Raw genomic sequence first — 17,362 nt, forward strand, 5'->3', positions numbered from 1 at the left:
CTTTCTCTGGGGCATTGTCTGTGCTTACAGCACAGTCACTTGGGCCTCGTCCAAGTTGTCTCACAGTTTTGTGAGAGTCTTTTTGGATGGTGTAAGCATCTCAGTCAATGCTTCACTGTGCTGGGCAACACTGGGTGTCAGCAAAGGAGTAGGTGTGTGTTGGTGTACAGCACGTGGTCAAACAGGCCTCAGGTGAAGCCCATTACTACTCTCACAACAGAAACATTAAATAAAACCAACAAGAGTAAAATATGAAGAAAGTTTTAGAAATAACTGTAGTAGCATCTACTATATAAATCAGCGTTACAAAAACTAAATATTATTCAAACTGTTGATTTTTTTTAATCACATAGTAAGTTTTTATCATTAATGAGCTATTTTGCAAGGGTCTCTGAATATTTATAGAATCTGAAGATCAACATTGCATAATGTTCTGAAATCTATTGATGCTGCTTATTTATTTAAAGAAAACATTCTTCTTACCCTTGCTAGGTCATGCCATCTGGCTCTTGCTTTGATAACAAGGTAGTGATGAGCGTGATCACAAGCTAGCTCTGCATCCGTTATCATCTGTTTTTTTTCTCAGGAAAGAAAAAAAAAAAAAAAAAAAACAACTAACTGTGTTTCACATTAGTGGGATCTTTAATCTCCACAAGTTTCCTTCCCTTTTGTTGTTCTTCATGGTAGTGGTGGTTTTGTTTCCTAGTTTCTAAGATACCCATTAAAGACTGTTACTTCACATCTGTGTAAACTTAATTCTTTAAATACTGCCTTATTTCCCTAGCTGCAGGTTAGCGAAGATGTTTTAAATTTTGTAATTCCCTATTTATTTTCAAATCAATGTTGTTCAATTCTCCCTCAAACTCAAGAGCCAGCATGGATCATTTATACGCATAGAAGGAAATGTTAATTATCTCAGAAACAATTATATCCTGGAGTGACTCCAGGAAGATTATCCTTGATTTACATCAATAATGTAGATCCAAACTATCTTTGAGTCACCAAGGCACGGCTAGTAAGTCTGGGGACTAAGACCCACATTTGCAAATTCAGCCACCATTACAAGTGCCTAACTTTTGGGGGCGTGGTGCTTCTGGTTGAATCCAAGCATGCAGAGGAATATGAGTGCCTCAGATTAGGATCCAGCATAGCTGTTGCACTACACAGAAAGCTGACTAAATCCATGTGCTACGCAAGGACACACCTACCTGAGAATTGAGGGGACCTTACGTCTCACCTTTCTTTGAAATAGTGCACCTTCCTTCCCCTGAGAAGAGCAGCCCTTCTTTTGGTGCCCAATTCTCTTTAGCTTTTCTAAGCACTTCCAGTTAGAAAACTGAGGAAAGGCTGGTAATTTCTCTTAACAGACAGCTGCCCGCCTCATGCTACATCCTAGCACTGGTTTCTCCTCCAGCTATTGCTTTGTAAGGAAATGCTGCAGACATATGGCTTCAGAGCCTCGTTCAGCCATGCTCCAGGAATATGCTCCCTGGACCAAGATTCTCAAACGAGAGGCAGAGGAATTTTGAGTCTGCAGACCAGGCAAGATGTGGTAACTACATCTGACCTACTCACTGAGTTCCTGTACCACCCATGGCATGCGCAGACCATAACTTACGTCCTGGAGAACTGCAACACTGCAAACTCAGACAGTTCTGAGCTCCTGGGGCTCTGGACCTTGACAGTCTTCGCTGAGGGCTCCGTTTGGATTTAGAAACGTGAATGCCACATTAATCTATTTTAGGTGCCTGGGAACCTTCTGAGTTTTTCCCACTCCCACTGCTTGAGAGAAGATTCCATAAGCCTAAACAATCAACCAACAAAAATAGTCTAAAAACTTAGCTGGGAAAATGCAAGTGCTCTTAAGGCTTTCAATCACCATATTTTCTTTGCTGGACTTCTGAAATAGTAATAGTATTTGAAACGAGGAAATTCTGGAGCTAAATTCAAAATGTTTAAATTTCTAGCTAAGTCCAAACTGAAACAGAAATGAGAGCATGACAGTAGTTGGTCTCAGACTCCAACTGTTAGCAAGACTCAGTCATCATCAGTTTCCTTTCTTGTTTTAGACTGATGTCCTTGATTCACTCAGTTGTCCAATTCAGGAAAAAAGAAAAACAAACCAAGCAGATAAATATTACTAACATCAGAGCCAACAGTAATGCTGTAAGAGACAAATAAAAACTGGGAAATAAGCCTATGTGTATATACCACATCTTCACTGCCACAGCGGAGATGAGTTGCTGATCAGGAGCTTTTTCAGTCCTGCTGTATCTTGTCATTATTTTTATGCATTTATCTCTGTTTGCATAGTTAAACAGAGTTTCACACTGAGTTTTTAGAATGAATTTTTTAGTGCCTAAATGCTATTTATCATTAAAGTTAAGCTCAAACTTTAGAATTCCAGACGTTTTAAGCAGCATCACTGCTCGCAGGAAGGGAGGCTGCAGCACTATTCTCCCTATCCTCCACCCACTCCACAGTGCCTCAATGCTTCTGTGCACCTCCCCTGATCTTGTCTACTCTCAGTGCCCTGGCGGCATAAAGGTCTGGAGCATGAGGCTTTGGGCTACTGTAATGTACACTGACAACAATATTAGTCTCAGAACTGACAGACACTGTGCCAGACAGGCAATAAATACCCTGGCTGCTCCTCAATCCAAAATGACATCTGATTCCAAAACCATCTCCCCAATTCTGCGTGCTTGGCAGTTGCAGCAAAGTTGTCCAGTTTGGAGGCTAGCTCAGCTCTAAGGCTCCAACTCAGACACCAAGTATATATGTTTGACCTTACAGATTTAAGTAGTCCCCAGGGGTAGTTCTGGCATTTTAACCTAGCGGTGGAGTCATAAATCACTGAGAACTTGGTAAAGCTACCCAACTTCAGCTTGATAAAGACATATTTTAATACTATCTTTTTTCAATTATACCCAATACAAATTTTCACACAGCATATTCATTTCTCTAAACACATCAGATTACTGTAGGTACTACACAACTTTTTCTTTCTTACTTGTGAGATGGCACAAGCCGAGGAGGTACCTCCTTAGTTTCTTGGGCATGGAACAGTTGACAGAATTCTTGGTAATTTAACACCGAAGTCAGGTTCATTCCGAACAAAGTAGGCACAAGAATTCCTCATCTCTAAGACGAAGCAGAAAGCTGTCCAAAAATTGCTGAAAGTCAAGCATGTTGATGATACCGTCATGGTTACTGTCTGTTTCACGGAAGGCAGAATAGGTGTCCTAACAAGGAATATTTAACTAAATATATTTAACATGTCAACTACATATTTTTTAACATAAATAACAAATGTTTGCTCTAGACTTGTTTTGACAACAGGCAAATATTTTAACGCAGTTTAGGAATACAAAGCATTTCTAGTACTGCCTTACTAAACACTTGGGATAGTCCGCAGTAAACCGCAGTCTTACTGCTTTCATCTCAAGCGTGTACAGAACTGAGCGAAAGTAGGGAGCGTCAAAAAGCCAGCCCCATACAAATTTACAAATTAACCTCCACTTTTCCATCAGTCCTATCTGAGAGGTACCTCATTTCTACTCTTGCACACCCTCAGAAAACCTGTAATGAAGAGAGACTTTACAGCAGTTGATCTACCAGCTGAACAGCTTCTCCCATTAGAATAGATGCAGAATGTTTGAACACTTTTAAAATGGTGCAGTTCTTCAGAAATCTGAAGTAATGCTGATCAATATGATCAGCTTTGCTAGGGGTGTCCAAGCTGGTTTGAACAGAGGATCCCTTTCCTGAATGCTGATCTTTCCAATTCTCCCAGGGAACAGGGATGGGACGGGATGGAATGAACTGAGCAAAAGGGTAACGACTGCGTCTTCTCTCCTTTGTAAAATGTGATCTCTCTTACTCTGTGCATATCCATGGTGGGGATTCAAGGCGTACATTCTAATGGTAATTACAGAAAATAATAAGCAAATGTAGAAAAGCTGGAAAACAGCTCTTGATTAAGATGGCTGTGTTGCAAACTTTAGGGACTAAGAACATCTTCTTGAAAGATCATTCTCATGAATAGATGGACTGTTCCATGAATGAGCAGTACAGAGTTATTCTTTTCTAATTGCAAAATCTTTAATAGCTATGCTCACAAAAGGGTGGGAAAAATAACTCAGATCTTATTTTCCTGACAGAGGCTGCAGAGAAGACAATTAGGGAAAAAAAAAAGTTTTTGCCTTGAAAACTGAATATATTTGAACTGGAAGTTTCTGAGAACACAGAAGACATGAAATCCAACATAATTTTTAGAGTCACTTTCCTGACAGCTCCTCCAAACCAACTTTTAAAACAAATGTTTGTATCAAAATAACAACCAGCTTCACTGCCAAAAGCAAACCATGGCTCGATGTATTTTCCCCATAGACTTCCATCAGCTCATCATAAAGTTGACTGAGACATTCTTCAGCAGTCATGTAGTGATATATAGCATCATTTACTCTGTGGTTTGGGCTGTTACATAATGTAGCTCCCGGGCCATTCAATCTGGCATCTGCAATAATGAAATCAAAGTATAGCAAACATAGAAAAGATCACATTTAAACATATCTGATAAATAGCACAGTAATATAACATAAACAAAACAAGAAACCCTGCAGTCGTATTCTTCACAGCCCAAACATGATGAAGTCCAATAGCTGTATGCAGTATTAGTGTTCTCCACCCAATTTACAGTAATGGCCTCAGCTGCTATAGTTCTCCCAGCACAAGGTGAAGAAGATAAACTCAACTGAAGAAAGCACAGCTGAGACAAGGTCTTTTTCTTTTGCTTTAGCGTTCTCTGGTGCCTGGTTGCTTTGAGGAAGGGAGGTATCAGACTGGAGGAGGAGAAAAGGAGCACCGTGAAAGCCGTGACTTACTGTCATACCGCCTGTCTGTCTCAGTGAGGGAACACAGGAACTGCAGACAGTGCCAGAGAAAGTAGTTTGTTACGTCTTTGACTGTGTAGCACAGCCACTGCACACTAGACCATCTCCTCTGGAGCAATTCTATCCTGGCTAAGCTCTCCTCCGGTTTGAACCAATGTGAGCTATTTCAGGATATCTGCCATCAAAACACTCCTGACTTAACAGAGCACCACCCCTGAAACTATTTTGCCTGATGTTCTGTTCTAGCAAGACTCAGTCCTGCACAAACAGCAGCTTCATATTGTCACAAGTTTATTATCCCACAGCCCAGCAGGATCAGGAAAGGGCGACAGCCAGCTTCCCAGCAGGGCACCCATGTACTTCCATTCCTGAAGGGCTAAGGTAATTTTAGGCCATAGAAACGCTATTTTGGTCACCGTTCCAGATCTGATTCCTTCTGCTCATTGTGCGGTGATAATCTAGGAATCTATTTTGCCTTGCTTCTGGGGAAAAAGAGACTAAGCATCTTTTGAAGCCTCTTGAGCATTTTAGAATTTTTCTGCAACATGTGAGCCATATAGAGGAGCAAAGTAATTCATGTCAGATTTTAAAATGGGAAACTCTTGCAAAGAAAAATGTACACACTGACATTTCACTACACCCTACTCCTGATTGATCAGAAAAATGCTAAGTTAATGGTCTGTTCTAAAGGAACTTTTTTTTTTAAAAGATTTACATACACCGACACACAAAAGCCTGTACAACTACTCCAAAGAATCACTAAATAGTATTCACTGCATCATTTTAACTTCTCCTGATTTTACCCTTTAAATCCTACTCCCCCCTACAGACATGCACTATCCTTCCCTTTTTTCAATTCCAGTTTCTATTGAAGCCTAGTCAAGAAAATTTGTACTTGTGTTATCTTCCCACTAAAGTTTATAAGAAGAAAACCAGGTCTCTTTTTCTGTAACTGCAGACCACCCTCCACCCCAGTGAATCACAAATAATTGAAAAATAAAAGTTAGGAGGGCTTTTTCTTTGCCTTCTGCTTTCTGAGACTTACTTTATGTTAAATGTGGGTCACACTTCCTTTTACAACTATGAGATATAGTAAAATATGGAAAGAAAAGCTGTGATTCTCATAATTGGCAAAAGCAAAAACTTTAAATACAGACAAAACACTGTTGATTCTTGATTTAAATCAAAAAGCTGGCACACTCATTTTCCCTGAGGTTAACCTGTTTCAAACATCTTTTATTAGGCTATTGGATGAAGGCGCACATATTTTGGTGGACAGTTGATTAGCTGACTATATTAACAAACTTCTAAACTTCTAGGCCTGAATGAAGAAAAACCTGAATATTATGTCAGCCAGCCACAAGTCAGCTCTCACTTTTGTCTTAGTTCTAAAAGAGAAATACTGACAGCAGAAAATAATAGTAACAGTGTGAAAAAAGTAGATGCGCACGTCTGAGAAAAATAACAGAGGCATAATATGGAAGTTAAAACAGGCCTTGAAGCCAATGGCAAAACTGCTGTTGGCTTCAGTGGCATCAGAATTTTACCCACAAAATCTAGACTTAAAAAAGCATAAGTATAAAAAAGTGAGAAATGAATAATTACTTACTAGCTTTAGTTTGCACTCAGGGTTCCACCCTAAGAAATCAGTTCAGATTCCATCAGCTTCATTTTTACGAGTTGAAAATCAAACCCCTTACTTACAGTGCCTTGAAATCAGTGAAATTACTGATGGGGTAAGGCAAGTAGCTGAGGTGAAAAAATGTGCTCCCAAATTATGAATATATTCCTCTGGTATTCATTCCTCAGCAACAGTAAATCAATGAAGACCACATCCTCATTATTCGGGTGGACAATACATATGTATCTACACAAACAGTAAACCTTGCTCTCTCACTGGGATTCTTGATACTCTAATAAAACTATCAATTACATTACAGATAACCACATTTCAGCATTCTCTAGTAGCAACGTCCCTTAACAGCTTTAACATTCAAAAGCAGTACTTTAAATTAAAACCATAAACCAATAAGTAACCAGATCACACCACAGAGCTCTAGTTGTATATACTGCTATTAAAACTCATCACTAATGGCTTAATAACAGGTCTTTCTTTCCTGAAAGGACTAGTTACTGTCTTCTGGCTTTTTACACAGAATAGAAAAAGTTGCTGGACGTCACTACTATAAAATCATCCACTGTAATTTAGGATACAACATAATTCCGAGACTGTGAATAAGAGTTAGAAATGCTGAGGACAAGGATCTACTCAAGGCAGAGCAATCGGTCAGTTGCTTTTTGCAGTCTGTTAGTGACAACTCCATGGCACCTACCTGTGGACCTTTAGTTAGTTCACATCCCACATGTTCCAGTTTCCCTCTTGTCCTGACTTAGATACTCAGCAGCTTAGCTGGATCAGGAGTCAATGAACTACAGACAGAAAGGTCACCCGTGTGCTAAAAATCCTATCACTGATCTCTTCCTAATTTCACCAATAGCCTTTCCTCAAAAGAGAAAAGTTCTGGATCTTCCAGGAAAGGTTTGTTTCATGCTTTATTGCTGTTAAAATTCCTTTACCTTTCAGTATCGCCACAAAATCCAGATAACTCAACCCTCCATCTGGTAACCCCAGCTTTTCTGTTAGTAGATTAAACTGATTGTCATCCATTGGCATGCCATGATCTTCCAACACCTGTTAGAAGAGAAATAAAATAAGTTCTATAATGGCCTATTTTCTTGCTTAATATGCCATTTTGAATACTAAATATCTGGGCATTTTATCTTATGGCCCAACTTGAAATTACTCTGAAAATTGATCTCTCTTCCTTACATTTACAGTAAGCCATTTAAATATAGATCTATTCTGTACAACTTCAATTCTATACAGAAAGAGACAGAGAGCAAAATTTGACTATATTTTTGAGACTGGCATTTTAAGCAAAAGCACCGAGTGACAGGCTAAGATTAAACTTCACCTGGAAAGTAAAAAGTGCCAGAAGAAATGACGTTACCTCATTTAGCAGACTAGAGGAAAACTGTCATTTGTAGAATTTGCTGCTACCACTTTTCCTCACAAGCCTGCCACAACTACCTCCTGGACAAGAAATGCTGCAGAAAGGATTCAGGCCCCTGAACCACATACAGCTTCAGCGAGGTGGAAGGCACAATTCCTTTTGCATTGCTGCTCTTAAAAGCAGATTTGGGGATCTGTTTTAGGTAATCTATTTTGGCAAGGAACTTTCTGATCTTCCTACATTCCTCCCATGTCCCCTCCTCTTTTTTTTGCAGACCCTCTACCTCTCTGCATCTAAGAAATGCAGCAGTCCAGAGTGGCGGCAGTCTCCCATTGCGCCCCTCTTAATGTTACCTGGCAGTCGACTGTGGAGGGGTCCCTGGTTTTCTTCTACTTTTCCCACCTCCTGTTTCCCTGAAAAGTTGTAGTTGCAGCCCCTGCTTCTGCTGAGGGCTTTCTCCAAAACCTTTCATCTCCTTCAGCTGCTTTGTAACTCCTGGTTTGGGTGTGTTTCTTTATAACTGTCCTGCACAGCTCTGTCTTGACTTTCCAAGTGTTCCTACAGTGATTACTCTTGCCATTATATTTTAGTTAATTATACAGATTAAAAGAAAAAATTCATTAAATAGCTGAACAGCATAAGGAGTGTTAAAAAAGTAAGAATAATTAGCAAATTATCATTCCTTTCTCTGAATGTAAAGCTTCTGGATAAGCAAGCACGTTTTATGTTCAGTTGAACAAGTATTTACCATCAGATCAAATGCTTAATTGTAGCGATAAGGAAATCTGGCCACACAAATCCAATCAAAGCTGGAGAGAATCAGTCACAATAGTAATGTCGGTGACTACAGTCTCAACTATTAGCACTTTCATCTAGAGAAAAAAAAGTGATAAAACTCTGCCAAAACTGCATACAAGATTAAGTCATATTAAATTGTACGACTAGGTCATTGTCCTGTGCTAAATGGCTCACAAAAGGCATAGTTTCTAAATCTTATTTAAAGAAAGAGGATTGATGACAACCTTACAGGAAGGATATATTGTAATCCTTCACAAAAGTGAAGGCACACGTACAAATTGCGGATGTTACCCCAGGACCCCTGACAGAGCTTCAGCTACCATCTTCCTGATTCTGAGCTGTATTAACAATTAGACAAGTCCAAAGGTGCAAAGACAGGGTCTGTGCCTACTTGCCCAGTTCCTAAGAGAGCCAGGTCCAGTGAAGCCAGAGGTACTACGTTACTCTTTGGTAAAGGAGGTGGAGTTTGGCATCCCGCTTCACTAACCCGCCTCACACCTTTGGTACTCCACAGGCAAGCAGCTAAAAGGTGTCAGTATGCTGTAAGCTGTAAAGAAAAACACAGAGAACTGACAGTGTTGGTATAACCCTGCAAAGGTTAACTGGTGATTTTATGTCTGCATTTTTGGGTTATTCAAGCATACCAAGATCAATTACCCTTCAGAGGAATGTAAGGGTGCATTCTGCCCCCTCCCTTAATGCTGCCGTAACATAATGTTATACAAATAAACAGAGCTTATCCACTTCCAAGTTGGGCAGACAGCTTTTGCCCACTTCTATGGCTTGGCCTGGAATAACAAATCAGAAAACAAGTATGCTTTTATGTTTACCACTACCACACTGTTTGAGTAACCTATTCCACCCCTGAGGACAAGCAGCTCTGCCCAGCTGTACACTAGCTGCCTGGCTGCTCTAAATGAAGCTGAAGATCAGAGTAGCAGTCTCAAACATGCCAATGAGGTGGGCAATGGTGTTGGCACACCTGCCCAGCTGCAGAGTCGGGATCCAGTCAAAGAACAGCATACCACTGTAGATCACTTTAACTTCAGTGGCACCTCAAAATGCCTTACAACCAACTCACCTAAATGCACTTGGGACATGTCATATTGCCTGCACCACTTGCAATAACCTAATGTATATAAAACATCTATATGCAGCTGGCAGATGTGATACAGAGAGTCCTACATCCTTACGAAGCAGCAGTTGGAGGCCAGGGGAGATTCCCCACAATGCCTACAATGGTACTAGACGCCCATTTCTAGATGTTCTTTATCTACCACTGAAACTCTGTGATCTCTGGGATGAAAAGCAGCTGTGCTTCCAGGGCAGGGATTGATGAACATCTTGGTAGAAGTGTCAGGGAAATTAAAGCAGGAAGAATGTGAAAACTCCCACTTGGAATTCTACCTAGACAATGAGGTGGAAATCCCCTTTCTTTTGCAAAAAGTGCAGAGATCTCTAAAGACCACAAGTGGTGGAGAATCAGTTTCTGTCTGCATTTCACCTGAAAACACACATGCCCCGTCAGTTCCCAGAGACATAAGGTAGACTGTCACTTCAGTTCTGACGAGGAATCCCTTTTAATCACCCTTATTCGCACAGAACTCTCATCCTCATTCACTCCAGGGTAGGCTTATTTCACTCAGCACAAGGTGGGGCAGAACAGGACTATTGCAGGGAAGCATGCCCCTTTTGAATGATCATAATCATCAGCAGCAGGGCCGAGTTCCCCGGGCAGTATTCCACCCAGCTGGACCCTGCTGAGCTTGCAGGGTCCAAGAACATCACAGTGCGGTGATGCATATACCTGGCTGCAGGTACCTGATGATTTTTTATCCTTTGTGCATTGCCAGAACTTGAGAAATGCATCATCCATAGTGTAATAAAAGAACAATGAAATCACAAAGACTAACTCTTCAATAGCTTCTGGTGCTATACAAATATCTTAAATGTGAGTTGTACACAGACAGCCAACGCAGAAGAAAAAGCGGCAGGTAGAATGAGTTTGTTCTGCCTAAGAGTGACAAAACGCACGTTACTGCATTAGCTGCAGGCAACATATAAGCCTCTTAGGTATCACATTGTAGTGTAAATCACAGCAACCAAAGCCAATGTCCCAAAGGTATGTGCCACAGATGTCAGATCTCTATGGGAGGAAGGGTTGCAGCTTAACACATTCTTAATAAGAGTATTATTAACAAGAAAATATTAAGAGAAATGGAAAATGCTTTATGTGTTTTGTCCTCCCACTTTCCCTCCCCTTCATTTCAAAGCAATTTCACTTCCTGCACGCCATTGCAGAAGGATATCCACCTGAGGGTAAGAAGATGGGCGGCTGAATGCAGCTACAGTGTTCGCAGGGGAAGGCTCTATAGTAACAGCCTTCGTCTTGTCGTATGATGTGGAGCACATACCTCACGGGTCTATGCTGAGAAGGGGAGAAAGGAAGGCAACAGCTTGTCACGCCCTTACAGTCAGTACATTTGGCCCTGCAAGAGTAGCTGGCAAAAACATGTACAGTCCATGGTCCACGGATGGGAAGATGATGTTTATTACTGAACCAGAGTAAAAACAAATTGGGACAAACTTTCTCAAGGGACTATGCAAGCCATTTTCAAAGGTACAGTTCTGGTTTAACCCTTGCTGACTATTACCTTACTTCAGTGCCTGGACAAAGGGCAGAGCATGCATTACTGTCATAACACTATTCAGCAGCAGCTCTTGCTTAAACCTAGGTAGACTAGGGAACTGTTACTGCCATCATGTCTCTTTTCCTGCCCAGCCTCAACTTTCAGCAAAGCATTGTGCTTTGAAATGTGAAAAGAAAGAAATGTACAGCTGGGTGCCATCAGCATCACAGCTACAATCCCAAATCCATGACCTCACAAGCCTGTCTAAAGCACAACATGCAGTCAGTTAAACCATCAAGGCTGTGATGGGCCATGGGAACACCACAGAAAACCCTATCTCAAAAAAGACACCTACAAAATTTGATCAGAAGTCTTGGCAAGTAAAAACTATACAATTTCAATACATCCATATTATTGTGGATCCTCTCAGCACTGAGATGCTGTACCCAAATCAGCTAACCCAGTATCAAAAGCCACCCAACATCAAATAGTTACACTGGAAATTTACAACATGATCAAATCCACTGAATTCAAATAAGAGCTACAGAAAGGTTCTCCCCTCCTGTTGGGGACCAGTCTATGCCCTGAAATGCTACTAGACGTCTGGAGGAGATTTCCCTGACACAATCACTGCAGGCTCTTTTGAAAGTAGAACAGGAGTGAGCAAGGAAGAGAGCTGGGGAACCCAGGGTGTGCTCCCTAGTCCCAGCGTGATTACGAGCCACACTGCAGTCCAAGAGTGGGTCAGAGGAAGCTGAGGCTCGGAAATCTGAAAAATGGTATAAAATTCGCTTAGGTCATTCTCCCTGAAGTATCTGGGATCTGGAAGCTCTGCTGTATCTGTTAAGAATCTTATTCTTCACCTACCTATATCCAGCTCCTACCAGCTACCACTGTGGAGTTGCAAAGAGGGCTTAAGGACTCTGAGTTAAGGCTTAGGTGATTCTTTAAGGTATGCCCACTCACTTCACATGAGAGGTGTGGTTTTGGTTGACATCACACCTCCACGTCCCAACTGTGTCTTGCCGGTCCCAATTCATACATGTTCTTTTTGACAACTGGGAGCAGTTGAAGCTTTCAAGGTGTAGTGCTGCTACAGGATGACCATTTTACGTCTTTAAAGACAAGTTGAGATTCTTTCTCATACAATAACCTGCACGGGACCCGTTTAACTCATCAATAACTGAAACAGTCCTGGAGGATTTAATGCTAGCTGTGTCAGCAGGCACATTGCTAAGACAATAAGTATCTTTCTGGGAAAAGTACAGGAGAGAGAAAAATAGCTAACATTTTTCCTACCTTCCGCAAGCCAGCTTTATTAATTTTGCCATGTGATTGCTTGTTGTAGGCAAAAAAGCTGTCTTTAATAGTTGCTGCCTATTGTATCACTCTGTCCTTCAGCCTTTTAATTACTTCATCAACAGTTCTATTCTGGGCGTATTTGTTAGCTTGATCTTCAATCTGCTTGATTCTAAAATTGAAAGATTGTGCATGAAGACAAGTCGCTTATTTTTTGTAGTTTCAAACATTTGATTCAGCAATAATGAACAAGATTTCTTTAATGACAAACAATACATAGACATGGAAGAAGCTTCTTTGATGCAAAACAAAATGATAGGTTGATCAAGTTAGAGCACACGTTGATTCCAAGGCCTATATTGTGCAAACATTTCTTATGTATAGCTTGCTTTACAGAAAAGAAGAAAACCCCAAAAAACCAAACCAAAAATTGACTGATACTGCTCTGAAGTATTTCTTTTGCAAATGGAGATCCTAGACCTCCAAATCACAGGCTCAGTTTCTAATGAGCCCAAGTTTCTACATTAGCTAAGGAGCCACCTTTATCCTTTAATACCTCCTCAGTTAACATGAGATGGCTAAGCTAACATGAAGGAAGTTAATGAAAGTCTTTCCATTGATTTTAAAAGGAAAAAATATCTCTCATGACGTTTTCTCTCTTCCTGGATCCCAAGTAAATCACTTCCACACTTCTTCCCTTTGGAGGAATGGCCAGAATACCTTTCTTTCTCGGGCCCTATAAGAAAGTCCATAGATATGGACTATATACTCTTCTTGCTGAAATACCACAACCTTCATCAATAAGCCATTAAAATAAATAACAATTAAATATTTAATAACTTTTAAAGACAGAAAAGAAATTAAATTAAAGGGTATGTAATGTGTCCCACTTGTGCCTATTTTACATCCGTTATAGATTTACTATAACCCATGAAAAGGAAAGTTAGAACAATTATTTTTGTTAGATGTTAGAGCATGTATTTCCATATAAGCAAAATGCAGAAATATTCAGCAGTCTTATTTTATAGATTTATCAAGTGTGTTTTATAGTATTCCCTAAAATTGAAGATAATCTTAACATTTTAGTTCTTATTCTAAAATTATGCTAATTAAAAGAGTTTTACTTTGATCTGAGCAGCACACAGAAGATTAACTCTAAGCCTCCCAAAAGGAATCAAAAGATGACGGTGACTGGTGACTCCCTCCTGAGGATCTCAGATGGACTCATCTGCTGAAGACACCTGGTCTTCTGAGATATCTGCTATCTTGCCTGAATGCAAGAGGTTGCCAAAACATTACCAACTTTACCTGCCCCATCCCACTCATTATTATATTCTCCTGCCTATCAACATAAGCCTTGCCATGAATGACCCTGAGAAAATGAAAAAGTAATTGCAGGACAGGCGATGAAGGTAAACTCAAATGTTCTTTATACCCTTCCTCCTTATTGAAGTTCAAGACTGAGGCAAAGGCTGGATGTGTCCTGGAAATAAATGAATGATTACTTGCAGGATGTCATCTAAAAGATCATCTTCCCTGTCAGGGGCTTATTCACAAAAAGCTCTCTTTATCTACTAGCCTTATAACCTAGTAGGGAAGCCTTAGACTAGGTTGAAGAAAGGAGCTGACATAAAAGCTCACAGGAAGGTATTAACCACAGCCACTTAGCTGAGGACCTAAAACTACTTGGAACAGGGTTATACATTACAGGGTCATAGAAGAGACAAAACCAGACAGAAGCACGCTGGTTGTCAGTACATGAATATAAGAAACGTGGCATAAAGAAGGGGACCTGGAAGTCCTTATGGTTCTTGGAAGATCCTGGAATCTTACAGTTCAGCAAATGAAACCTTATTTAGAGTTCTACTGATAAAAACCTGTGAGAATATGAGTGCTACAATGGTAGGATGCCTACTGTACCTCACCAACAGGGAAAACAGGATTTGGATTTGAAGCTTTTAGAGGTTTTGAGATTTTTTTCTGAGGGGGAAAAAAAAAAGAGGCAAAGTCATCCAGGGTAAAAGAGCTGGTTGTAATTGGTTGGGTAATGATTACAGCAGAACACAGGTTGTCCAGCAGATTATCAGAATGTGTCAGTGACATCCTGTTGATGCTGCAAAATCTAGTGAAGGGAAAATCTTTCTAAATTTTATCCTAATTAACACAGAGAAACTGCTTGAAAAGGTGAAATACAGCTTAGGCAGGAATGATGATGGAATGACAGAGTTTATGACACTTGTAAAAGGAAGGCAGGAGAATAGTGGGAAAAAAGTAGATTTCTACCTTCTCAAGGAACTAAAGTCTCATGGGAAACTGGTCTAAAGGGAAAATAACTTAAGGAGAGCTGGCAGTGCATCAGTGAAACATGCCATCACAGTATAAGAGAGAAGCATGAATATGTACAACCAAAATCTGAAAGGCCACAACACGAGATTCAATATCAAAAATATCAAGAGAAATGAGAACTCACTCTATAAATGCTTCAGTAATATAAGACAGATCAAGAAAAAAATTGGCTTTCTATTCAACAGAGAAAGAAGGCTACCAACAGATTGCATTAAGAGGATGAAGCACTTAAAGCCTTTTTGTATCAGTCTTCGATAGAGAGTCAAATATAAGCAGGCTGCTCGAACAATGAATGCTAATAACAAATAAAGAAAGAACAAATTACAGAATATTGCTATGTATTCATATTGGTTCTTAAAGAAATGGCTAAAATTGTCTCCCAAATTTATGCAGAAAAGCAAACACACTACCCAGCTTTGAAAAGAGGAAAGGAGAAGAACTGGTGAGTTACTGACATATTTCTAAGAAATCTATTCCTGCTTTCAGGCAGTAATTACAGAGTCACAAAGAGTTCAAAGGCTGTTAAGAGACACAAAAGCCACTAGGGATCCTTGAGATCTACTCTGATTTCAGGCAAGCTTATATTTTAAATTATACTCCCCTCCAACCAGCACCACTTTTACCTTGGTTTCCTAGGGAAATAAGAATAATGCAATCAGCCTTTTCATCCACATCTGTCAGCCTTTCCCCTAAATTTGGAGTCCATCTACCAATTTCAGTCAAACTTGAGAGGGGTAGGGGTCTTCAGATACAGCGGTTACAAGTTTTGTGAAATTGACAGTCATGAAAAGGAGAGAGACTCTTCATTCTCCTAGTTGGGAAGGCAGGGACATTATCTTTTCCATTTGTTAGCAGCTAGCCAAGCAATCAGCGTATGTGCTTCTCTGGGCTAGCCACGTACTGTCTCTTGCCCAGCTGCCAGCTTGAAGCACTCAGTGAGAAGTATGTTCTTCTTCTACCTTCAAGTAATAAGCCACAAGTACATTTACCAACTGTGTGAGACACCAAACCCTACTCCCTGCACATTCCCATCTCACTGGGGCTGGGTCTCAAAGTTCTTCATTCAGGCCTGACAAACCTAACCGTCTACTCTAACACAGGAATGCTTGCTGAAGGTATGGATAAAGCTCCAGACGGTGGCTCAGCAGAAGTTAGGGACAGAAATATTTATTAGTGAGGCCACTGATTTATCTTGAATTTAGCGTACTGTGTCCTATTGACAGAACCGTATTCCATGTTGGTGAGCCATCTGCATTTTTTTTATCTTGCCAGCTCTCTGCTTTGACAGTCTTTCAGTAGAAATGGGATTGGACCTCAGTAAAAATAACTTTGGGGAATTTCTGAAAGATCTTTTGACCTCAAGAACAGGAGGGACAAACTCAGCTGGCAGAAGACAAACAGGTTGATGTCTTGATTGAAGTACAGCTCATATTCTGCTTTGGGGACAATCTTGGAATGCATCTGCAGGAACACTCTGTTCCCAAAAAATATTACATAGAAGGAGCCAACCATAAGGTCTTAGATATTTCCTAGTGTCTCGCAAAAGCAAATTAGGAAAGAATTTCAGAGACAGAGGCAGCATGCTAAAAGTCCTGAGGATTAAGATGAAGGCCATTGTAGAACAGGATCTTTCACAGGTAGGGACACCTTAACCACCCCAACCTATTAAAGAACTTACAGGTGGAAAGGTGTGGAAATATCAAGATTCCACCTGTTGCAGACCATTGGTCCAAAATCACCACCTCGGTAAGAAAGAGGCCAGGCTTGCTTTCCTAGAGACTTCGTCTAAGATTTCTTTTCCATTACTGGTCATGAATTCTCACTAAAGAGAGGAGCAGACATAATTTGGCAAATGAGAGCCACACAGCACCCATCATATAACAAGGAAAGAGGTAACATTAAAATTCATAAGGATACTGAAGTTTCATTTTAGCAATTTCAGGAGGAGGGACAGAAGCCTTGAACTCCAGGCTAGAAGGCTTAGAAGGTGTTGGTACCAGAATTGACTTGGCCACCACAGAACATCACTGGGACAAGAGGAACTGAAGGGATGATATAAACCACTGCTTAAACTTACAGAAGGAGCAACTCATCTGACATAGCTCCAAGACACTGACCAATTCAGGAACCGAACATCCAAAGGTTCTGTTTTAAACTTGTCAGAATGCCTAAACCAACAGTTCTTGTCAATGTCATAAATAAAAGGTCAGACTTGGTATAGAATCAGAGAATCATAGAATAGTTTGGGTTGGAAGGGACCTTTAAAGGTCATCTAGTCCAACCCCCCTGCAATGAGCAGGGACATGTTCAACGAGATCAGGTTGCTCAGAGCCCCGTCCAACCTGACCTTGAATGTTTCCAGGGATGGGGCATCCACCAC

General features: G+C 40.5%; 1 protein-coding gene across 1 annotated transcript in view; it reads right to left on the reverse strand.

The window, feature by feature from the left end:
- EFCAB6 (EF-hand calcium binding domain 6) overlaps window positions 1-17,362 on the reverse strand; it is a 108,522-nt gene that overhangs the window by 41,407 nt on the left and 49,753 nt on the right. The window contains 6 exon segments of the mRNA XM_019471983.1: window positions 484-570; window positions 3,043-3,122; window positions 3,125-3,246; window positions 4,387-4,519; window positions 7,473-7,587; window positions 12,637-12,694. Coding sequence (XP_019327528.1) covers window positions 484-570; window positions 3,043-3,122; window positions 3,125-3,246; window positions 4,387-4,519; window positions 7,473-7,587; window positions 12,637-12,694 — 595 coding nt within the window.

This window comes from Aptenodytes forsteri, unplaced genomic scaffold, assembly GCF_000699145.1.
Source record: "Aptenodytes forsteri isolate BGI_AS27 unplaced genomic scaffold, ASM69914v1 Scaffold241, whole genome shotgun sequence".
NCBI lineage: Eukaryota > Metazoa > Chordata > Aves > Sphenisciformes > Spheniscidae > Aptenodytes > Aptenodytes forsteri.